Here is a 24,910-nt window from a genome sequence, read left to right on the forward strand (position 1 = left end):
GAATATTTGCAGAAACTACATTTATGCAAAAATTGAAAACTACATAATAATGGAGTCATGCACAGCTAACAAAAGTTGTGAGTTTCTTTGCCTTTACTCTTGTGCCACACAAAAATCAAATCCTCAAAAAATAAATGAGTGAAAAAGTTGGTTCCCACAAGTCTTGTTTCATGATCCTACCATACTTTATACACTTTGGTGAGCCCATGCCAGATAACTCTCAATTGCTATTTGCTATTTTGCAATTAAATCCCACATAAAGTTAGGGCTGCCAAACACGACATTGTATCGCCTCAATTAAAGCTTCATTATGTTTGGTAAGCGCCCACTAACCGACATAAAAAAAATATAGATTCTCCAAGTATTGTTTGGTGATGTGAAATTATATATTTATGTACAAATATCTTAGTTTGATTAATTAAGTGAATGAATAATTTATAGTCACTGTGCATCGGATAAATTAAATCTATAAATAACACTTGAAAAATTAAGTGTGATAGACTTGACCTAAAAATCGGCAATGAAATTCAAACTTGGGATCTTCGGTCTCAAGATTTCTAACTCCACCACTAGTCTGAAGCCTGAAGGGGATGTGAATAGATAAATTTGTTTGCATCAGAAGATGTTAATCGTATGATGTTGTTAGATCCTATATAGCTAGAAGTTGATTATTGAGATATTTCGATGAAAACAAGAATGCTACATAATTGTAAATAAAGGAGCTAACACTAAAGAGAACATTAAAATGTTGGACCCAATTACTATAAAGAGATTATGCTTTTTAATTCCTCGGGTGTTTATAAACTCATATTTTAAGAGTTTCTAGGAAAACTTTACATGCTCACTTCTTGATTCCTTTTTAATTATGAAACTTATAACAAGTTCATTCTCCTAAACGAAATTTGAGAAGACGTACGTAGACGACGCGAATAATATTTCTGGTAGTGGAAATTGAGGGCATAACTCAGTATATAGGAAATGCTATCAAATTAAACACGCATCAAATTTACATTTATATATAAATTGAAGATTAAATATAGGAGTACTTTATAATACTATATAATCCAATTAGAAAAGAAAAGGCATGAGCATTTATTATTATAATTATCTGATAGAGATGGGTAAAGGAAGTTTCAAAGTGTTGCAAAGGGAAGAGAAGTATGATAATTTAGTTAAAGTGATTAGTATGATTCAATGAAGGGGGGGGAAGCACTCGAGAGCATTGGAAACTAATTAAGGGCCACCATCCATTACCTTATAATTTATTGCTTTAGGGTTACACCTCTCAACTTCTATTTTGGGTCCATCTACCACTCTCTCTCTCTCCCTCTCCCTCTCTTGTACTAACTAGAGTTATAAATTTTGAAATAATAATTCGTGTATTATCCTACATTATTATAGTTATATAATTACGTTGGATGTATAGGATAACATTATTTGTTTAAAATATACAAAAGAAAATTATGCGGTTTCTGTGAATTCAAATTGACAAAAACTAGTTCACATCCGAATGCACAATATATGTGTCTTAGTTAAATTCAATTAGAATATGCATAATTAATTTATAATTAAAAGATTAATAATCATTTGCATTTAATAAAAATAGATGTACACCAGTAGGGGTGTAATCGAACCGAGACGAGCCGAATAGTGTCTTGCTCAAGCTTGGCTCGTTTAGCTAATCGAGTTGTTTGCTTAATTATCGATCGAGCTTAATTTAATCGAGTCGAATACAGTGTCGAGCCTAATCGAACCTTTTAAATTTAAATTTTTATTTAAAAATTTAGTTATTTTCCTAATACATTAGTTAATTTTCAAATATATAAGTTATTTTATTCACAAAAATATAATATATCTACCATTTTCTTGTAAATAAATGATGTTAATTATATACTTAATCCAAATATTACTAATTATAGTATAAAATATAGTAAGACATTTAATGAATAATTTTATATTTTTAAGATAAATCACTTAACGAGCTTGTTCACGAGCTAACGAGCCGAGTATCGTCATGCTCAAGCTTGGCTTGTTTAGCTAAACGAGCTGTTCATTAAATTACCAATCGAGCTTTTATAGAGTCGAACGTCGAATAGCTCACGAGTAGCTTGGCTCGTTTACAGCCCTGCAAACCAGAGTGTGCCTCATTTAATTTTCAATGTTGCCATATTGTCGCCTTAATTCTTTTGTTCTATTTGTTTTTTTCAACTTTTCTACCGGCTTTTTTTCTTCTTTTTTTTGCCAATTGAGTTCTTATCTTTTTATCATTTGTCAGCTCAGTTAGCTCACCATTCTTTTGTAGTAACTGGTTTTGTCACTTCAAGCAAATTGAGTTTCCTATTTTTCTATTTCTAATTTAATTCCTTTTCAAATTCAAAGCACACACACATATGATTTCATACTGTAAATTTAAAGAAATTCCAAAATAACCAAAAACAAAAGTATTGTATATTATAAAATACTCCATTTCGAGCTATACTAATTGTCATGGGCTGATTGGGATTGTATATAATATAATATTTGATATCCTTTTTTTGCCAATTAGTGAATAATAAATTGTGATGATAACGAATCCTTCCATTTAATTGAAGTTTTAGGTCACAAATATAGAATACAAATAGTAGTGAGATTATAGAAGAGCGACGAAGCCGCTTCTCAAATTTCCATGGACATTGGAGAATCTTGGCTTGGGTAAAATGGTGATTTCCAGCTCATCCTTTTCTTAATCACTACTATAGAAAATTGCAGATATGAGAAGAAAGAGTAGTTAAGCCCAATAGCGCATAATCCACAAATCAGATAGCTGAAGCATGCCATATTTTAAAAATTAAATAACGTAAAAGGTATTGGGTAAACACATGCATAGTCTCCGAATCAAATAAAAAAATCACACTTGCGAAAAATCAGGTGCGATAAGGTCGATTTTTTTTTTTTTGAAAAACCAAATTAGAGAAATTACATGTGACAGACTCGAATTTAGAAGGCGTTTGTAAGCATTAAATTTGAGACCAGAGCAATATTGTCCTCAACAATAGCACTTGGGATCCTCTATCTCAATTTTGGCGTCCACTGTCGATTTTTAAATTATTTTTATTAATTTTAATATATTGTGATTTAATTGAATTTTAAAATTATTATTTAGGGTTCACCCATCCACTTAAAATTTATAATTATTTTTTATATTTAACTTTCACTTTTATAGCTTAAAAATATTATTTAGGTTGATTATTAATTCTAATACTAAGGTATATTAATCTTTTAATTTTAATTTTTTGTAATAAATGTTAATCAGAGTTTATAATATAAGTAGTAAATTTTTGTTTTATAATAATAACTTATTAAAATAATTAAATTAATAATAGGGTACGAACAATAGAAGTATGAGACATAGAGTTTGAGATAGAAGATCTCATCCACAATAATATACACGCGGCTGTGACATTTCTAAAGGGTCTTCGTTGACCTTTTTCTTCTATCTTTCTTTATCAACATGATTTTTGACAAGATATCACAAACGTGATTATCAATGGCGGATGTAATTTTTTTTAGGAAACTATTAATCGAATTTGATGTGACCGAGCAAGTCTAATATGGTTAAATTATAATTGTTGTGTTGTATGGCCCAACAACATAGGTTGGGCTTGCCTTTGTGCTGTTGGGACGGGCTGACAAATTAATGGGCTTATAGATATAATCCGTTGATGATTTATGCCAACCACAACATAATCATATTCCACTCGTTCATAAATAAAAAATCTATTTCATACTGATAGAAGTTTTAAGGAATTGATTGAATGTATTATGAATAGAATAAAGATCTCATTTTTTATCGTAATTTAAATTGATTAATTTGATTGAGTGGTGAGACAAAATGACAATATAAATAAAGAAAAGGATAATATTGAGATTATAATTAAGTGAGTTGTGTAGGGGAATAGGAATCTCACTTTTATTGTAATTTTAAATAAATTAATTTAGTTGAATGGTGAGTCTAGTTATGACAATATTGATATTTAAAAGGTAATATTGATGATTATAATTACTTAAATATACTTACTAAGAAGAAAATGTGAAATGAGTATAATTTTTGTGAACGAATCAAAATGAACCAAAATGAAAAAAAAAATGGTAGAAAGAGGAAGTATTAGATTTTGAATCTTATTTAGAATAAGCACAAGTCAAATTATTATATGTTTTTAATGAAATTGTAATTAATATATAATTTGAGTTAAGAAGGTCAATCTCTCCGACCCAGTGTCATAAAATAAATGTGTATTTTCATAATTGAAAATTTTATTTTCTTCATTAAAATATTTATAATCCTATCTATTTCAATGAGATATGAGTTAAATAAATTAATCTTAAAATTAAAATTCGTCAAAAAAAATAAATATTCCTAAATTACAATTCATCCTAATAGATAATGAATTAGCATACACAATTTTTATTTACCTAATCCTCAATAATATCATAGCTAAAAATATTAATTTCCATGTAGTAAAATTGTAGTAAATATTTGTAATTTGAGGGGTTAATTGCAATTTCCCTGCACACGAATTACCATCATCTTAAACCTACCCTGGTAACGAAGCTGATTTTTGCATCGCCGGTGCTTTATCTTCTCAGGCAAGCGATTTTCTTCTCTTCAAAAGATCAACAATTCATTTTCTTTAAGTATTCAATCGTCACTTCTTTCTTTCTCGTGAATATGACTGCAGTTTTGCGCAAAGATTCCGTTGGTATATTATTGAGGAATTCCTCGAATCTATGCAAATCTAGGGTTCCATTTTCGACTTCATTCCATCACTTGTACTCCATATCCACGGAGAAGAAACCCAAAATCAATCCCGCAGTTTACGATTTCTTGTTTCAACAACACAATTTCTCTCCCGAAGCAGCCGCGGAAGCCGCCTCTGTCATAACCCGTTTAAGGAACCGGGAAAAATCCGATTCCCTTTTCTCGTTCCTGGAAAAAAACGATTTTTCGAGCTCCCATTTGGAGAAAATCGTGAAATACAAACCTTCATTCATCTCGATTGATCTCGAGAAATCAGTAAAGCCGAAGATCAAGATTTTCCAAGAGCTGGGCCTCTCCAACAGCGACATAGCCGATCTGTTTGCGGGCAATGCATCCGTTTTTTATCGGAGCACGGATAAAAGAGTGATCCCAGCGTTATCTAAGCTTAGGGGCTTGTTGGGATCGAATGCTAGTGTTGTTAACCTCTTGATGAAGAGCGGGAGGTTCTTGATCAGAGATTTGGACAAGACTATGGTGCCAAACATCGAGTTCTTGAGGAGCCGTGGCGTCCCCATGGAGCAGATCATCACGTCTATGCATTGCTTCTCGAGGTTCCTGCTGCATAAGCCCGAGCATGTGAGGAGAAGCGCGGGCAAGGCAGAGGGATTGGGCGCCCGGCGAGGCTCAAGGATGTACATTCATGCTGTGAGGGTTGTTGCCTCCATGAGTGATGAGGTTTGGGAGCTCAAGCTGCAGGCTTTTAGGAGTTTGGGGTTCGCGGATGCTGACATCTTCAACGCCTTCAGCAAGTATCCCCAGGCCTTTGCTGTGTCGGTGAGGAAGATGAGGGAGGTCGCGGATGTGCTGGTCTCCACCGGGAAGTATGATGTGGTGAGCGTGGTTGCATACCCGTTATGCTTGGCTAGCAGTATCGAGATGAGGTTTAGGCCGCGGCTGCAGGTGTTGGCTGCTTTGGAGGATAGGATGTTGATCACGAAGTGGCCTAGTTTGCCTACATTGTGCAAATTATCGGATGTGATTTTCTTTGAGAGGTATGTCGAGCCTTACATGGATGAAGTTGGCCATTTGTTTCTTGCAAAGGGTCTAATCAGTTGCTAGAAAAAGCCGTGCTTTCGACACTGACTTGATTTTTGGCATTTGGTTAGCCAGAAATTGATGCCACTGGGGTTTGTGTGAATCATGTTTTGGTTTCAGAAGTTTTGTTGTTTTAGGTCTATTTCATTTGATGCACCAAAACAATTATCTATTCTTGTTCTTGTCATTTTAATCTACCACAAACTAATGTCTAATCTCAGATTTTGTCTATATTCTGATTCTTGGCTAAACACAACAAAAATCTGATAATCCAATGCTACTTGACAAGGCTAAGAAAAACAAAAAACATCATTTGCTCTTGAAGCAATCTTTGCCCCAACACACACTTCACCAAGTTGATCCTTATAAGGCCTAACAAACACTTGAAAAAACTTTTCATTTGTCCATTTGGAAATGGATGATAGTGGAGGCCATTTCTTAATAAGTCCCCTACTCTCCAACATCTCTAAAACTCGCAGCCGCGGCTTATACCTCCTCTCAACGCTGCACATGAATGTCACCGGATCACTGAGCAGATCACGCATCTCGTACCTCCCGGTGGCAACCAGAAGCCTCCTGATCGCCTTCATCTTCTCCAACGACGTGCAGAGCACCATGGGCATCTTCCTAAATATCGCCAACACCTCACACTCCGAGACCCCCATCTCGCGGAAGCCCTGCATCTTGAGCTCCCAAATCTCTTCACGAAGCGAGGCAATAACGCGAACAGCATAGAGAAAAGTCTTGGTGTTTTGATCCACCCCGATTTCTTTCACCTTCTCCACCGCCTTCCTCATCACCTCCGGCTTCACCAAGAGACACCGCGGGAAGTTATACAGCAAGATGCGTAGATCCTGCATAGTCACTCCACAGCTCTTCAACAAATCAACATTTGGGATAAAGGTTTTCTCCAAATCCACAGTCATATACCACACGGTTCTCTTCACGAGCGCCACGACCTCATGATTCGACCCCAGCAAGCCCTTGAGCGTAGATAGCTGCGGAATGAGCTTCTTCTCCGCGCTTGAGGTTATAACGTTGTTAGTGGTTGTGCTCATCTTAGCGATGTCCTCGGGCGAAAAGCCGAAGTCCCTGAAGATTTTGATCTTGAGTTTGAGGTCATCCTCGAGGCCAGCCGTTAGAAACCGAGGGTGGGATCTCGCGAATTTCTGCAGCTGAATACTCGAGAAGCAGCTATCTTTGAGGAATGTCAGGATTGAATCGGCTTTCTCGGGGCTTCTGAATCGACTCAGATCGGAGGAAACTGCTGAAGCGATTTCGGGAGAGAAATGGTGCTTTTTCACCAATACATCGTAAACCGCGGCGGTGGTGACTGCTTTTCCCTCCGGCGAAGTCGAGAAACTGCGGAGAAAGTGAGACACAGAAACGTGGGATATGCATACTGAAGAACTGTGCTTCGATATCGAACATCCCAAATTCCTGCGCACAAGGGCAATCATTTTTGCATAGAGTCAGAGCTGCAGAAATTCCTTTGCATTCAGAAAAGAAAATTCCTTGCCTCGCGAATTCAGGAATTCGCAGCGAAAATTACTCCAAATTGGGGATTTAGGGTTCTTCGCCAGCGCCGCGGTAACGGCAGTTTCGAGTTTGATTGCGAATTTGCTCCCCAAACATAAACAATTTTTTATTCTTGATCTTAATGTTTTATTTTTAATTCTCAATATCTCCGAAGATTTTTTTTTTTTAAGTGAATTGATTTTTATATAGATATTAAAAAGATATCAGTTCCACCTTCTAAAGTTAAAGATTTATAATACACTTTGTTTGAACACGAAAATTAAAGAGAAAATATTTTAGAGTTTAAAGTAAATAAGGATCACTTGTAAAGATAATGTATAATATAAATTTATAGAGTAAATAAGTATTATTTTTGAAATAAATCATTATTAAAGGGACATATGAAAAAGAAAAATAAAGTGCAAAATAAGTTTGTAATATAAATAATTGTTATGTTTTTTACTAGACCACTATAAGCGAGATAGGGGGGAAAATAGTAAAATCGAGGAAGTATAACTATATTATACTTGATTGGAGTGGGGGTCGAGGAAGAGAAGGTGAAGGTGAATTTTGGTCGGTTTGTGTCGGGGTTGAAGGTGAATTTTGATAAAAGTAGCTTGATTGGAGTGGGGGTCGAGGAAGAGAAGGTTGGGAGGATGGCCGAAATTCTGAAATGCAAAGTAGGTTCGCTTCCTTTTCAGTATCTTGGCATCAAAATTGGAGGTCGAAGCAATAGCGTGAACAGTTGGAATCATATTGTGGATAAGATCAAAAAGAAAGTCAAAGGTTGGAAGGTGAAGAAATTATCTCTTGCAGGCCGTATTACCTTGGTAAAAGCGGTGTTGCAAGCCATTCCGACTTATCAACTCTCCTTTTCTTTCATGCCTCAAACCATTGTAAGATGTCTTAATTCTTTCTTCGTCAAGTTTTTGTGGGGAGGGAATGGGGAGTCGAAGTCTTTGGCTTGGATTAAATGGAGTGATCTCTGTTACAAATTTTCTGAGGGAGGGCTGGGTTTTAGAAACTTGGAGTGGTTTAATCGGGTCTTGGTGGTGAAATGGTTGTGGAGGTATCTTGAGGGGAGGGAGTCATTGTGGGCAAGGGTGGTTAGGTCTATTTTTGGGGATGTGGAGTGGGGGGAGGAGGGGCGGCTGAGGTTGGGACAGAGGCACCCGAAGGGGGGATGGTGGCCAAAGATTGTTGCAAGTGGGGGAGGGAGGGCTGAAGGTTGGTTCGTTCAAAATATCTCTCGCTTTGTGGGAGATGGATGTGACACCAAGTTCTGGCGAGATAGGTGGGTTGGAGATAAACCGTTAAGATTCGTCTTCCCTAGATTGTTCCAGTTAAGTGAGAATAAAGAGGTGACAATTGGGGAGTCGGGCAGTTGGGTTGATGGAAAATGGGAATGGGTTTTTTGTTGGCGAAGAGAGTTGTTCGAGAGGGAGAGGGGGGCGATTGATGCCTTGTATGATTACCTTTCTACTGTGGTTCCGTGTTCAGGTAAGAAAGACAAGTGGATCTGGAAGGCGTCAAAAGATGAAGTCTTTTCGACAAAATCAGCGTACCACACCATTGCTACAGCAAGAAATGACGCGCCCACACCAAACTGCCCAGTAGATCTCATTGCAACGGTGTGGGCCACGCCAGCTCCCCACAAGGCGAAAGTACATACTTGGAGATGTTTGAGAAACAGGTTAGCTACGCGTGATAATCTGATTAAGAGAAATGTGGCGGTGTCAGTTGAGGAGTCTTGGTGTAACGGGTGTGTGGCTAGTGAAGAGACAGCAGACCACTTGTTCCTGCTCTGTCCAAAAGTTCAAAATGTGTGGGATGATATCCAGAAGTGGATCGGTGTATCCTCAGCGAGACCCAGTAAGATCGAGCAACACTACAATTGGTTCACCCATCTTGGTAAAGGGAAAAGGAGCGGTAATATGCTTAAGGCAGTTTGGACTTGCACGGTGTGGCTCCTTTGGAAGCGACGTAATGAGAGTAGATTTGAAGGGAAGGCTTGGGATAGCCAGAATCTGCTGTTGGAAGTCAAAGGAAGGATCTGGAGCTGGAATAAGTCTTTTGGTATTGTTGAAAAGGATTTGAGCTTCCTCTCCTGGTGCTCTGAATCCTTCTCTCTCTCTTCTTGTATTAACTTTTAGGTACCCCTGGTACCGTACCATCGTTTTTTAATGAATTTTTTTCTGATAAAAAAAATATATATATATATTATATAGAGGCAAAATAAGATATACCTTTCTTGAAAGACAAAATTTAAAAAATACCCATTATTTACAAAATAATAAATTATACCCATTTAGGACATTTTTACCCTTCTACAATTCGTGCATTGCTCGACACTGAAGTGTCTATCATCATTTACGAGCATTATTGTCCAATACTCAAGTGTCGAGTGTTGAGTTTGTCGAGCATAGACTGTCGAGTATCGAGCATGTCGAGCAACTGTTGTTCTATATCACTCGACTTGCAAACTTTGTTCGATATGTATGACATGTCGAGCATGTCGAGCAATCGTCGTTGTTCTACTTCGTTCAACTTACAAACGTTGCTCGACATGTTCGATAAGTCAAGCATGTCGAGTAACAGTTCTAAATATTTAATGCTCGACCTGCTCTTCCAAGTGGTCGAGCATGTCGAGTATTTGTTCATATCCCAATTATATATGCTCGACATGCTTTACTTGTCGAGCATGCCGAGCGAAGTTTGCGATTCGAGCAATGTAAAACAAACAGGTTTGACAAACCTTGGCCGGATTTGACAAGAAACGAAGCAAGCTTGATGGGGACTCAATTACACTCTGCTGTTTATGGCATGACAGAAATCTAGGAATACAGCATTGAAGAAGCTCTCCACAATTGCCATTCTCAAAAATGTTGAATAAAGTGCAGCACATAGTTGGGCAAGTTGAAAGGAATGAGGCCTAACAAACACCTATCATCTGAGCAATTGCAGATTGATGATAGTTTCTGAATGAGCCTATCATCTGGTCAGATTGATGATGAGCTCCCAACCCTTGTCGCTGAGAGAAGCAAGGGCACGGACGGCGTAAACAAAGACCTTGGAGCTCGGATTCAGCCCCAATTCTTTGGTCTTCTCCACCACACCCCTCATTGCGTCCGTGCATACGTATACCCTCCTTCCTTACTCCACAGCTCTTCAACAACTCAACGTTTGGCACTAAGGTCCACACTTATATACCACGCGGATCTCTTCACGACCGCCACCGCTTCCCCCAGCAAGCCCTTCAGCGTGGATAACAGTTGAACGATCTTCTTCTCCGCGCTTAATTTCAGAATGGTGGTGTTGCTTGACACCAGCTTGGTAATTTCCTCAGGCGAGAATCCCAAGTCTTTGAAGATGTTGATCTTGAGCTTGACGACAGCCGTCAGAATCCGAGGATCGGATTTCACGAGCCTCTGCAGCTGACTACTCGAGAAGCAGTTATCTTCGAGGAATGTGAGAATCGAATCGGCTCTCTCGGGGCTTTTGAAGCGACTCAGATCGGAAGAAACTGCTGAAGCTATTTCGGTACATCGGTGGTGGTGACTACTTCTCTCCCCGCCGACGCCGAGAAATTGCGGAGCAACAGAGAGAGAGAAACATGGTATTTGCAGAGTGATGAGTTCTGCTTCGGAATTAAACAACCCAAATTCTTGCGCACAAGGAAGATCATATTCCTGTAGAGCCACAAGGGAGATAAACGTACGCCTAGATTCAGTTGAAGAATTCAAAACGAGAATTTCTCAAAATTGGGGATTCAGGGTTAGGGCTACTCCTTGTCGCCGTTATGAGTTGTTACATTTTTATTATTAATCTTTGCTTTAAATTCTCAATATTGCCGAAAATTGTTTCTTTTTGAACTGATTTAATATTGGATACTATTTAATAAATCTGGACCACTTTTTTACAAATAAAACATTTTACGTAATTCGAATTATTAATCCTACTAAGAAAAAGATTTCCTAGTAAGATAAATATTTAAATTGCGAGTCGGAATTAATTCAAACAAATTTTTACTGGGTTGCACCTAGAAACAAATCGAGTGAAAACGTAATAAAAAAAGAAATCGATTTGAGCATTTAAAGCATAACTAAAGGAGCTTTCTTTCTTTCTATCAATTGATTGTTGTAGGTTTCTGTTAAAGGCACCAGTCAGATTACAAGATGAATCGTATAGATATTTGATTTCGATACTTGAATTCAGTGATATACACGCATTGCATAAAAAGAGCACATCCCAATGTATATAGAAAATACCATGTAATCAACAAAAAACATTACGAATTCCATATATTTTTCCATATACTTTGCACATCACAAACACAAATATTTGTAGAATTACAAAAAAAACAACAAATGAAGAGCATCAATCCACAAACTTATAGTCTAGTGTTGTATAACCAATTACCTCTACACACACACACACAAAGCAAGAAGCAATCTAACCACAAAAGCCTGTAACTTGATTTATCCGATTATTAATCAAATAAAAGAAACCAAAACTGTATTCATTCAAGTCTAATTTGCTGGAAGAAAAAGGGATAAAACTAATTTTCTGTACAATCCAAACAAGAAAGAGGTGAGTAACAAATAACGATTAGATGCCATTCCAAGTAGCAAAATTTCACAATAAAGCAGGTCCATGCATCCAACTGCAACACAGCTACTAAAACCATTCATCAAAAAGCAGCATCAGCTTCTATAGCTATCACCGACAATCGATCTACAACAGGTACCTCACAGCTACAGCCACAATCTCATGTGCTGTAACAGAGTAACTGGTATCAGCACAAAATGAGGTAATCTTCACAACTAATGAATCAAAATCTCCAAACAATTTTGAAGAGCAAAATAATGTGAAAACCTAGCAAGTTGATTTCTTACCAGTCTTCAAATGTTATCAGCAAAAGAATCAATTCCCACAAAGTGTGATGTTAGAGATTATATTGGGAAGTCTAATGTGATTATAGAATAACAAGCATATACCCATTAACCTCACCAATAATGACATGCTCAGAGAGCTTGTAAACAAACCTTAGATCATCATCACCAGCAAGAAATCATAACAATCAACAGCAATGTAAAAGCAGCATCGACACCTACGGCATCATCTAAAAGCAGCATCAATAGCTGCTGCATCATCTTGCCAATCAGCAACTACCTCACGTTCACAAACTATAGAAGGCAAATAAAGACTTCATATGAGTGAGACGTTCAATGGCACACATTCATATTAGGAATAAGAAATGTACTGAAAGCTCAATCCACCTAAGAAAGATTAAAGAGTTTAGACTGGTACCAAACCATTTATGTCTGGTGCAGAATCTAACATAAAACGATAAAACAAGTCTAGTACAATGCATAGGTATTCAAACTGATGACAGATCTTTAGGAAAAGCATTGATCGCAACCACCATATGGTGATAGGTCAAATTACTCAAGAAAGCACAAGCTGCCAATCCATTAGTCCTGGAAAAAGACAAAAGAAAGGATCAAAAATTCTACTGAGACAAAATAAATTGCCACAGGCAGGACACACGGTAGGATAGAATACTTACATCAACCTCATCATGTGGAGATGGGCTCCGAGAATCACGACGGCCACGGGGAGAAACACTCTTTGGGGGGGTGGCAGATCGTTCTTTGTGATTGCGCACATCAGGACTTCCATCCCTGGACAGAGGTGATTTTTTGGGGGAAGGAGACCTCTGAGGACTGAGACTTCGTCGAACAGGAGATGCACTAACAGATCACCAAAAACATAATAAGAATTAATCTCAAACAGCAAAAGTAGCGTCGTACATGCTATTAATATTTCAAATAGTACCTTTCATAAGACCGACTCCGTCTACGTCTCTCACCATCATCATATTTTCCTCTACCACGTTCTCTGCGATAGCCAGGACTTGCACTACGGCTTCGGCTCCGGGACCGGCTTCTGCTTCGATAGGAAGAATCCCTGTGCCTGCCACGATGAGATTCACGCTCACTTCTTCCCCTGCTTCTACTCTGGCTGCTCCTCCTGTAATCCCGATCCCTGTCATCACCCCTGAACATAAACTTAATTTATTCACTAACAATTGTCATGGGCTAAAATTCTTATATATGGAATACGGCAGAGAGCAACTCAAGAAAGATTACAAGGACTAAAAGTTTTATTTAACTAATTGGCAAATTGCATGGGAAGAAATAATTATAATTTAGCCAAGATAAGATAATCAACTTTAGAATAAAGATTGGCTAGTTAGGAACGAATTGGAGCAAAAATATGAAATCACAAAGTCATAGCAAAACAGCTCTCATTAATTCACTTAAAAAATAAAATCTCATAATAATATCAAAAAGAATAAAACAGCGACAAAGTCGCAAATGTATAGCTTAATACTAAAATGACGCATGAGACAATTATTCAATTTGAAAGACTGCATGCATAGTCATAAAAGCAGAGACCTTGGGCGAGGACTGCGGCTTCTTGACTTGCCTCTAGACTTGTAAACAGGTTCCTCAATTCTACCTTTATCACTGATCAAAACCACAAACATCCATCAGATTTTGGTTTTTGCACAGGAATTCATACATCACTTGTAATGTCCAATAAAACTTTAAATTATGCAATCAGCAGAACAGAAAAATGTTAACATATATATATATATATGAAACCTCAACAATCAAAACAGCAAAAGCGGAAGAGGAAGTTAAACAAAACCCAGCCCACCATGAACTTGCAATTTTAAAACAAGGAAAGGTACTGTAGTGAAAACGTACATTCGTTCTGCATTGGGCCCATATTTAGCAAATTGAACCATTATTTCTCGCCCATCAACAACTCTTCCTGCAAGAAACAAAACAACGACTCGTCATACTACAACGAAGTGGAGTATGGCTATTACTAATGCTAACTATTTTCAATTTTCTCCCAGCTCACCATCGAGCTTTTCAACTGCCTTTTGAGCCTCATCTTGATACTTATATCGCACAAATGCAAAACCCCTGGAGTCTCCAGTTCTGCTTTACAAAAGACCATGGGTCAAAAACATAATTTCAGAATATATATATATATGTATATCAAGAACAACTGATGTAGAAGCTCAATGGTTAGTCTTACTATCCTAAAGCAAAGGCTACCCTAGTCACCAAAACGAATACATTGTGAAAACACACAAAAAAAATTGAACCAAGTAAGAAACACATCGTGCTAATATTGAACCCATAAAAGAATTGAAACTACAACTTCAAACCAAAACAATTTTTTGCACCACTGAAGTGTATGCTTTATATATTCAACACCGCACACAAAGGGATTCAAAAGAACAAAACAAAGCAAAGGTACCCACAAATCCAAATACCTCTACAAATAACATAACATATCTCGTTCTATCACATACACAAACACACACCAAACAAAAACCACCCTTAACGTCACCTCCTGTCTCGAGGAATGAACACATCGACCACCTTGCCATACTTATCAAATAGGGGGAACAAGTCATCAGCTGTAGTACCTGAATAATCCAAAAATCAAGCACAAAAATCAATCCAAAAATTTCAACAAACAAAATTAGCAACAAAAAGACAAAACAAAAACGAAGTAAAAACAGAGGATGAGCGGAAGAGTTAGTACGGAAAGTAATGTTGAGGACGAGGAGAGAGAAGGTGTCTCTGATGTCCGGCGGTCCAGATCTTCCGAAGTGCGACATTTCTTGGATCGGCGATGAAGAGAGAAGAATTAGGGTTTGGAATTTGGAGCCTTTTTCCTTTTCTATAATTTTGAGGGAAATTTGGGAGGCTTTTCTACTCCTCTTTTTAACGATAGAATTCGCTAGATCATTTCTGGAGGTGACCTGTTCGGACGATTTTGCCCCTGCGGCAGATCATTTCTGGAGTGCCCTGTTCGGACGATTTTGCCCCTGTGGCAGCTACCCGAAATAGCCCACAACTTGGTACTAGTATGTGTTTCAAGTAATCAGCAGATGTTCCAAATTTTTAATTAAAGAGTTGCTATTTTAAGCAAACCCTATCATTGTAATTTTAATACGATCTCCTTTGTCCATAATCATGCTGGCTCACATGACCAAAGGCAGAATCTTTCTTTAATTATAAATAAGGGTGTATATATTAGTTTCAAAACATATTACTCTCCTTGTTTATCAAATGAGTATTTTCATTTCCGATGATACAAGTTTTAAAAAATTGATTAAGCGTATAAGTGGAAGAAGGATCTCATTTTTTTATTATGGTGAGTTGTGTAGGATACACTTATCAAAAAAAAAAAAAATGAATACTCATTTGATGAGCAGACTAAAAAGAAATATGAGTACTCATTTGATAGAAGGAGAAAATATATCATAATTGAAGAATTCAAGAATTGAATGAGAATTTCTACAATTTGTGAAAGCAACCCAAAATTCAAATCAAGTCCAAGCAAAAAATAAGGTAATGATTCTCGACATCAACGTTATAAAGCTCGACGCTCAAATCTAACCCAACCTTCCATCTGAAAACAACGCGAAGACCTTCAACATCAATGTTATAAAGCCCAATGCTCAAATTAAGTTTAAAGCTCAAATCAAATATAGTGCTCGGCCCAAAAATAAGGTGAAGATCATTTGCATCTACATTATAAAGTAGGGTCCACTTCATCTATTATAAAATAGGCCTAAATATTGGCATGAAAGCCTAATAAGTTGATAAAGGCCCATCTACAAGTAGGTTCAGGATATTCATCAAAGTTTAAGTCAACACAAGAGAAGATGAAAAAGATAGCAAATTTCAAGTGAGGATGACCAGAGGACGCCTGAGATTATGATAGAAGACGAAAACACTGATCCTTAGGATTCAGAATTGGAGAAGACGATAAAAACCACTTTTTAGCTGACAAATACGTCCAACACTAACACAAGATGACACTGAATATTTGCTTTCGGTCAACGTGGTACTTGAAGATTTGAAGAGACGAAATTGTCACTCAGCCTCAAGAAGAACATATTTGAAATAATGGAAATGCCCCTTTGTATTTAGAGTAAAATTACCAAAATACCTCTTATTTGTAATAGTCTATAAATAGAAGGAAAATATCTCATTATAACATATGCTCTTACTTTTGTAACCAAACTCTGCAAAAATCAATACAAGACAAAATTCAAGCTCATTTTGTGTTGTTATAATTATTGTTATTATTCAAATCGCTTTGTTCCATTTCAAAATTTCAAAATATATTCTACATTTACATCACTTTTCACGAAGATCATTTCTGAAATTCCATCTTTCGATGAAGAAGTCCATTTCTCCATTTGTTTATGTTAAAGAAAGACCGACGTTCAAACTTTTATCTATTTATTTAAAAAAAATCAATAGTGTTGGTTGGAACCACCTTCACCAAAAGCTCAAAGCTCAAGTCAAGCTCAACGTTAGATTTGAAAGAAAAAAAATGATCAAATAGAGATAGCAACTCTCACAAAAATACTTTTCACTCTATAGGACTACTCAAAAACCATCCAAAAATCAACTTGAAAAGAAGAATCATACGATCAAATAGAGATAGCGACCCGCACATAAATACTTCTCAACTCATAAATATTGAAATAAGTTCAAGAAGCAAGTTACTTAGTTAAGTTCAACTCATAACTACTATGATCCTCTTTAAAAAAAAATAACTACTCCCTCCGTCCCAATAATCTTGTCCCACTTTCCTTTTTGGGTTGTCCCAATAATCTTGTCCCATTTCCTTTTTTGGTAAATTTTAAGGCTAATTAACTCTCACTTAAACATGATTCTAATTAAATTACCCCCTCTTAATTACATCTACTCGCCTCTCTCTCTCTCTACCGTCTCCCTCATTCTCCCTCTCTAAATTCACTCCACCATTTTCCCTCTGCAAATCCACCGGCGCCGCCGCTCACTTCCTCTCTGTTCCACCGGCGCCGCCTCCCTCTGTTCCGCCGCCGCCGCCTCCGCCTCCCACCTTCCCCATCTGTAAATCCGCTGCCCTCTTCCCCCTCTGTAACTCAACAGTCACCGCCGCTCCCTTCCCCTCTTTTGCCGGCGCTGCCTCCCTCTTCCCCCTCTGTAACGCCGCCGTCTCCCCCCTTCCCCTCTGTAAATCCGTCGAGCACAGATCTAAACTCCCCCTTCTCTTGCCTCTCTCTCTTATCCACCCTCCATACTCGCGTCGCCCTCCCATCTCCCCCGCCCTCTCGCCAGCGCCGCTCACCTCTGCCCCCTGACACCACTTCCCTCCCTTCCCCCCTTTCACTCCTCTGAACCAGCCGCCATCGACGAAGCAGCAGTGACGGGCTGCCATCTCCACCTCTCTCTCCGCCTCCGAACCCTAAATCCCCAAATCCAAATGCCACCCCTTCGATTCCGGCGATTGTACAGTCATAGGGCTGCCGCCGCGGTGCCTTCTCCCGGTTAGTGAAGACGATGGAAAATTTGTTAGAAGAAATTTAGCTTTTATGTTTAGATATTTGTTGAAGAAATTTGGTTTTTCTGTTCTTGGCTTTTCCAGATTTTGTTCTTTGTCAATGAAGATGATGAAAAATTTGTTCTTGGTTTTGTGTTCTTGGTTCACTGTTAGACGAAAATTTGTTCTTGGTTTTGTTCTTGGTTTTTTGTTATTGTGTTCTTGGTTCACTGTTCTGGATGGAGAGAGGCGGCGATGAGGCTGGGGGCTGTGCCGACGCCGGCCGGGGAAGGAGGCGGCGCAGGTGTGGTGGCTCCGCCTACTGTGCCGTCGCCGGGGAGATGAGGAAGAAACCATAATAATTTTAAGCTATATTTAATTTATTCTTAAACATGTGGGACCTTCTAGTTGACTACACTAATTTCACACTTCTTAATCTCCGTGTCCAAAAGAAACGGGACAACATTATTGGGACGGAGGGAGTACTATATTATAACAATAAAAATATTGATTGATAAGCCGAATCATCCACATTTAAAGATAAATTACATACTTATCTCAAAAAAAGGTAAAGCACACGCGAGTAGATATTTCTCTAATTACATTCAAATAAATAGTCTCCCTAATTAGATATTGAAGGTATGTTTGTGGTTGGAGTTGGGAAAAGAGAGAAGCCATGGAGATTCAACATGCGACGCAAAGCTTTTTCTTGTTTCGTTTTCTAATAAACTAGTACGTCCATCCGTGCGATGCACGATAAACATAAAATTAAAAATATAAATAAATATAAAACAAGTTTTAAAAATAAAATAAAATAATTCATATCAATTATTCAATAAAGTCTCAAATTTAAAAACATAATTTTAAACTCTGTATAAAGTGTAATGATAATTATACTTGTTAAATAATTTTAAATCATTTGATAATGAAAATTAACATTACACATTATTATTATAGAGCATTACACATTGTAATAAATAAATAATTTAATACACAGACATAAATAAAAAGTTGTAAAATTTTATAGAAAATAGAAAAAATAAAATATTTTAAAATTTTCATAATTTATTCATTTTAAATTCATTTTTGATGACTTTTATACCTTATTAAATATTTTTTCACAAACTTAAATTTAAGATGCATATTAAATATTACTTCATAAATAAAATTTGATGATATTTAGAAAAAAAAATTAAATTACATAAAAAAATAGAGATAAAAATAGTGAAAAAAAAAATTGTGGGAAAAAAGAGAGGAAAAATGAAGGAAAAAAACTCTTATTTTATACTCCATATTATATAGATTATATAAATTAATAAAGAAACTTTAAAAACGGCACAATACAGATCCTTTTTTTGGAAAACGAAGGCTATTCATTTCCGAATACCCTTTATGTAAGCCATCGTCTCGAACGCCTTGCCGACTTTCTCCGAATACCGCCACACAAATCGATCCAAGAAGTTAGGGTTGGACATGGTGTAGATGGTCCCAAGAGAAGGCCATTTCCCGATCAGCTTCTTCCTCTCCAGAATCCCCAAAATCCGGAGGCGCGGTTTCAGCCGCCGCTCGATGCTGCACCCGAGCAAACAAGGGTGATCCACGATGCTGGAGGTGTCGAACTTGCCCGTCGCCACGAGGAGCTGCTTCACCTTCCTGATCTTCTTCACCCCCACCAGGAACACCATGGGGGCCTTCCCGAACATCGCCGCCAAGTCCCCGTCGGAAAACCCCATCTCCCTCATGGCCCGCAGCTTGCGCTGCCACGCCTCGTCGCTCATTGAGGCAAATGATCGAACACCATAGATGAACATTCTGGAGCTCCGCGAGGCCCCCATTTCCTCCGCCTTCTCCGCGGATTTCCTCATGATTTCTGGCCTCACCAGCATGAATCTCGGGAAACAGAAGAGAATTCTGCGTATATCCGCCAGGGCTACGCCGTAGCCCTTGAGGATTTCGACGTTTGGCATCAGGATTTTCCCCAAATCTACGGTCAGAAACCACGGGCATTTCTTCAGAAGCCTGGCCACATCTTGATGATCGGATTCGGATCCCAAAAAGCTCTGCAACAGAGATAGCGACGGAACGATCCGATTCTTGGCGCTCAGCTGCAGGATCACCTGATTGCTTGAGGTGATGTGGGCGATGTCTTCGGGGGACAACCCCGATTCTCGGAAGATTTTGAATTTTGACCTAATTTCGTCCTCGAAAGGGGCCGTGAGAATCCGAGGCTTGCATTTCACGAGCTTCTCGAGCTGAGTGCTCGAGAAACCGCTCTCTGTTAGGAATGAGAGGATTGAGTCGGCCTTTTCCGGGCTTCTCGATCGGGTTAGATCCGAGGCGACTGATGAAGCGACTTGAGGTGAAAAGTGGTGTTTGTTCACCAACAAATCGTAGACTGCGGGGCTCTCGCTCCTTGTTGAGAAGAAATGAGGGGAGAGAGAGAAAAGAACATTGAATTTGCAGATTGAACAGGGCTTCATGAAATCATGGAGTGGCAGAGAGAAAAATTTGCAGACAAAGATTTCGACCGTCAAATATCTTGACATTGAATCGCAGAATTTAAAGTTTTCTGAGATTTGAGGGTTCTACTTCTAGACAAGATTTAAGGGCGGAGGTGTTTCGATTTTCACTTTGCTTATTCATTTATTTATTTATTCAAAATTTTACATTTTTTTTAATTATTGTTGTTTGTAGGTGGTTTAAAGTACTCCCCGTTCTTATGTATCTATTTATAAATGGCACGAGTTTTAATAAAGCGATTGAATGTGTCGTAAGTGGAGTAAGGATTTCACTTTATTGTGAATGGAAAACTTACCCAATATAGACTGAATACATTTTATGTGAACGGACGAAAATTATAAATTGGATACATTTTATGAGGACGGAAGGAGTATTATTTATGATTAGCTTAATCCATGGGCTTACTATTTTTTTCTGCATATGAATTGAAAGGAAAATATAAAAAATGTACTTACTATTTTTCTGCATATGATCTTTTATAAATTTTGATGTCACATTCAAATAACTCGGCAAGTTCATCATAAACATTCTCAATCAGGTTTTAATAAAGCTAAAAAACCATAATCAGAAAACCAGATATACGTAATTATTTTATCAAACAAATAAAATTGTGAATCTTAAAAGTAATTATTTTACATTGATTTCTCTTACTCATAATCAATATTCTAGATAAAGCTGTAAGGTAATCTCAATGTAGACCATTTCTCCAAAAGCAAAGTATTACCAAGAAAAAATCTAAGATAATGTGGTGGGGCAATAAAAGCTGAAAATTAATAAGATTAGTTAGAAATTTGAAATAAAATACACCAAATTTTATTTATTTTTTTATTTTTTCTTCTAAATTCAAAACTTCGTAATTTAGTATGAAAATAAAGCTTTCACTCGTAATTAAACATTAATTCACGAGAAAGTAAAAATAAAATCTTAATTTTTCTCACAATCTTTTAAATTCGAAATAAAATACACTAAAATTTAAACTACTTCATCCGTCCTTAAAAATTGTGACTTTATTACTATATTGGGATGTCCCTGAAAATTATGATCTTTCCTTATTTGTAAATGACCCCACAAGTTTTTTCTCTCATTATTTACAAAAAAGTGTGGGATCCAATCTCCACTTAAACACAACTACCACACTTTTCTTAAAACTCGTGCCATCTCTTTTGGTCCACAATTTTTAGGGACAGAGGGGGTATTATAATTTATTTTTATTTTCTTGTGAATTAATGTTTGATTGCAAGTGAAAGCTTTATTTTCATATTGAATTGTTGAATTGCGGAATTCATTAAATGCATTATATTTACAAATTATGATCTTCTTGTGTTAGTTGTCTGGATGGGACTTCAAGCATACTGGGACCAGGAACCTGTTCAGGCCGTTTCCCAGCGAGCACATGCGAACCGAATGTCTGAGCCCGATGGAGTTGGTACAAGGATCAGCAGGCATGTAGGAGGGTCTCAGTCCACTCGTATACTGCAGCAGAGTCTCGGTAGTAATTATCAAATAAGTTCATAAGTAATATATATATATATATATATATATATATATATCGCAAATAATAACTTATTTATCTTATATACATGCATGAACAGAGCTTGGAGACTGGACTCCCCCCATTTGCACAAAAATATAACACTTTCCTCCGCCTCCACATGCGGGAGAGTGGAACTTTTCTGTCTGCGAAGGATGAGAAACTAGATATAAGTGTTTGAGTTTAATTAAATATTAGTAATACATAGTGAAACGTATTTTCTAACAATTATGCATTGTAATGTATGAATTGTGCGGAGATTCGTTGAATTGCTTTTGAGACTAAACGAGAGAACCGACTGGATGAGGTCTACCGTGAGGTCGTACAGCCCGATAGGTCACGGCTCTACGGCACTGGAAGTGCCGGTCGGAGCTAGGTTAGTAGGGGCTCTACTCACAGGCCACAACACAGGCACTTCCGCGATGTCTCAGCAGCTGTACGAGACACGGATCTCCACGCTTGAGGAGCGGCTGCAGAAGGTTGACGAGGACAGGGCTGCAGCACTTAAGGCCGAGCGAGCAGCACGTGAGGCGGTCAGGCCAGCTACCTTGAGCAGCACTTCTACGTATTTTTATTTGGTTGAACTATTTAATTCATGTTTTGGAACAAAATTACTCTTGCACTATCTTTTTACATTTATGTTTGGTTGAACTATTTATTTCATGTTTCAAACAGCATTGCACTTACTTCGTAACAAATTAATAAGTTTTTTTTTTCGACATAATAATAAAGACGTATGGAAACAAATGCAAAATACATTACAATTACCAAATTAAAATACTTATGGTGTATAAATTAGATTGATAAAAAAAATTAATAAATAAATATTTTTTTCGACATAAAATTAAGGGCGTATGGAAATAAATTCAAAATACATTACAATTACCAAATTAAAATACTTATGGTGTATAAACTAGATTGATAAAAAATAATAATAATAATAAATTAATAAATAAATATTTTTTCGACATAAAAATAAGGACAGAACCGAGACGTACCGATCCGTAATTAACAACATCACTTCGATATCATCTCGACATATTATTTACATATGAATATATGATATTATATGTTGAATTAGACTTTAAATGAATTAATAGATACTAGATATATCAATATATAATATGAGTGTTTTGTACTGGTGACCATTCGAAATGAACTTCAAAGTTAAGCGTGCTTGACTTAGAGCACAACTAAGATGAGTGACCGACTGGAAAGTTCATCTAACTCATGCAATACCGTATAAATACGAAAATAAATTATGGGTATAAATAAATAAATAATTAATTAATAAAATAAAATAAAACAAATAAATTGCAAAACAAATACCGGCGGCATCCAGCCGCCGCCGGTGATTACTCCAACCTTCTGGCGAGAGGCGCCGCCGCCGTTCAGTCAACATTACCGGCGGGAGCTCTCCGCCATTCAACGACGACTGTTAACGGCGGCGGCGTGTGTTTGCCACCAGTAAACAAGTTACCGACAAGGTACCGTCCGACGGCGTCTCGCCGCCAGTAATGCCGCCGGTAATCACTTTTTCAGCGGCCGCCTCCACATTACCGACGGCAGACGCCGCCGGTAATTGTCGTTTTTTTGTAGTGAAGATCCTAATTAACAAATCATTAATTATAATCAACCAAGATGAGAGCATAGGGTTAGAATTTAGAAATATTTAATTATTTAAGAACTAATAATTATATTTCATTATATATAATATTACAAAATTATTTATATTTTAAATATAATTCGAATTTTGGATTTTAAAAGTGTCAGTCCGATTGGATCCGAAAATTCAAAATTTGCTTAAAATCCGATCCGAAAATATCTAATGCTAATAAGGTTTGGTTCAGATCGGATCGGATATTCGGATTGGTTCGGATCAAATTTCTACCAAATTTTAAATTTCGGTTTTTGCTCACGCCTAAATCTACGTAGATAAATATCTAATGCTAAAGATTTTGATGGGGATAAAATTTTAAAAATTAATAAAGATCAATATATTTAAAAAATAATTAATATTGAGATCATAAAAGCATCAAAATTTTAGTTATAAACTAAGGGCCTGTTTGATATGGGTTTATAGGTAGGATAAATTAAATTAATACATATTAGTGTGATGTTTGATATCATGTGCAGTTAATATGGTCAACTCCTACTTAATCCCATTTCTCCATGCTATTTTGTGGGAATAACTCATACTAAAAATCCGTCCCTCCCCCATTGGATAACTTTAATACTGCGAAGTTGGATAAAAATTATGCTACCCTTCTTCACACATATCGATGCAAATGCCCAAGTAATGGTGGACACACATGTTATTTTTAAAATTATATGAGGATAGTTTTGGTATTAGATAATATAATCCAACATAATCCTATGGATATCAAACACAATATAGGATTAAGTAGTCATGATATCAAACACCCATTAAATAGTATAAATCCACACTAATCCACACTAATTTTTCAAGATAATTTTAATCCTAATCAATCCTAAACTGCAAATCAAACTGACCCTAAATGAAAACCAACTTTAATTGTCCCAATATGTCATCGGGAAGAAAAAAGGTGACCTTTTTAATAAATTGTAACTTATAAACAATTAAAAGTATATAAGCTAACTACCGTCGTAGCCCGTCTAGCTCAGTTGGTAGAGCGCAAGGCTCTTAACCTTGTGGTCGTGGGTTCGAGCCCCACGGTGGGCGGTTGGGTTAGTTTTTTCAATTTTATCTTTTTCCAATATTTTTCGAGAATTCTAATAACTAGCACGTTGCGATACAAATCCATATATAAATAAATGCAAATATATATCTATACTATATTAAAAAGGGAGTTTCCAATTTGCAATTAATTTCAAAATTGAGTTGTAATTTTGTAGTTATAATAAAATTGAAGGTTTATGTTTAAACTATGTATTTTTCTTTTTATTTTCAATTTCTTTAACTTCTCATTTGTTGTTATATTTCTTTTCCAAAATTGTGAAATTCAATTAATTATAAAATATTTAATATGCATATCAAATTAAAGATCAAGATAAGAGCTTTAATATGATATATTTTATGAAAATATTTGATTTAAAATGTAAAATTTAAATTT

At 36.9% G+C, this 24,910-nt stretch overlaps 5 protein-coding genes and 1 non-coding gene across 10 annotated transcripts; 2 read left to right on the forward strand and 4 right to left on the reverse strand.

Moving 5' to 3' along the window:
* The first annotated feature begins 4,533 nt into the window (after positions 1-4,533).
* LOC131010894 (uncharacterized) lies at positions 4,534-6,064 on the forward strand. Its single transcript, XM_057938596.1, has one exon. It carries the CDS (start codon positions 4,709-4,711, stop codon positions 5,855-5,857), a length of 1,149 nt encoding a protein of 382 aa, XP_057794579.1. The 5' UTR covers positions 4,534-4,708; the 3' UTR covers positions 5,858-6,064.
* Positions 6,065-6,123: 59 nt separating this feature from the next.
* LOC131009846 (uncharacterized) lies at positions 6,124-7,293 on the reverse strand. The gene has a single exon (XM_057937250.1). The coding sequence runs from the start codon at positions 7,291-7,293 to the stop codon at positions 6,124-6,126; it is 1,170 nt and encodes a 389-aa protein (XP_057793233.1).
* Positions 7,294-11,804: 4,511 nt separating this feature from the next.
* Positions 11,805-15,330, reverse strand: LOC131010910 (serine/arginine-rich splicing factor SC35). Of its 5 annotated transcripts, XR_009096695.1 has the most exons (10): positions 14,984-15,289; positions 14,786-14,864; positions 14,288-14,367; positions 14,128-14,194; positions 13,813-13,884; positions 13,190-13,411; positions 12,921-13,104; positions 12,662-12,831; positions 12,397-12,537; positions 11,805-12,126 (listed from the first exon to the last, which is right to left on the reverse strand). XR_009096695.1 is itself a non-coding variant. In XM_057938617.1 (8 exons), exons 1-8 carry the CDS (start codon positions 15,057-15,059, stop codon positions 12,826-12,828), a joined length of 786 nt encoding a protein of 261 aa, XP_057794600.1. In that variant the 5' UTR covers positions 15,060-15,330; the 3' UTR covers positions 12,569-12,825. The 5 variants fall into 5 exon arrangements, 3 of the variants coding, with proteins under 3 accessions (XP_057794600.1, XP_057794599.1, XP_057794601.1); XR_009096696.1 differs by lacking the exon at positions 13,813-13,884 and having other exon boundaries at positions 14,984-15,183; XM_057938617.1 differs by lacking the exons at positions 11,805-12,126; positions 12,397-12,537 and having other exon boundaries at positions 12,569-12,831; positions 14,984-15,330.
* Positions 15,331-17,257: 1,927 nt separating this feature from the next.
* Positions 17,258-17,662, reverse strand: LOC131009847 (uncharacterized). Its single transcript, XM_057937252.1, has one exon. The coding sequence runs from the start codon at positions 17,660-17,662 to the stop codon at positions 17,258-17,260; it is 405 nt and encodes a 134-aa protein (XP_057793235.1).
* Positions 17,663-19,025: 1,363 nt separating this feature from the next.
* On the reverse strand, positions 19,026-20,482 carry LOC131010888 (uncharacterized). The gene has a single exon (XM_057938590.1). The coding sequence runs from the start codon at positions 20,308-20,310 to the stop codon at positions 19,138-19,140; it is 1,173 nt and encodes a 390-aa protein (XP_057794573.1). The 5' UTR covers positions 20,311-20,482; the 3' UTR covers positions 19,026-19,137.
* A 3,964-nt stretch (positions 20,483-24,446) lies between these two features.
* On the forward strand, positions 24,447-24,519 carry TRNAK-CUU (transfer RNA lysine (anticodon CUU)). Its single transcript has one exon. It is a non-coding gene; the product is annotated as a tRNA-Lys (tRNA).
* Positions 24,520-24,910: the final 391 nt, after the last annotated feature.

This window comes from Salvia miltiorrhiza, chromosome 2 (genome assembly GCF_028751815.1).
Source record: "Salvia miltiorrhiza cultivar Shanhuang (shh) chromosome 2, IMPLAD_Smil_shh, whole genome shotgun sequence".
Classification (NCBI taxonomy): Eukaryota; Viridiplantae; Streptophyta; class Magnoliopsida; order Lamiales; family Lamiaceae; genus Salvia; species Salvia miltiorrhiza.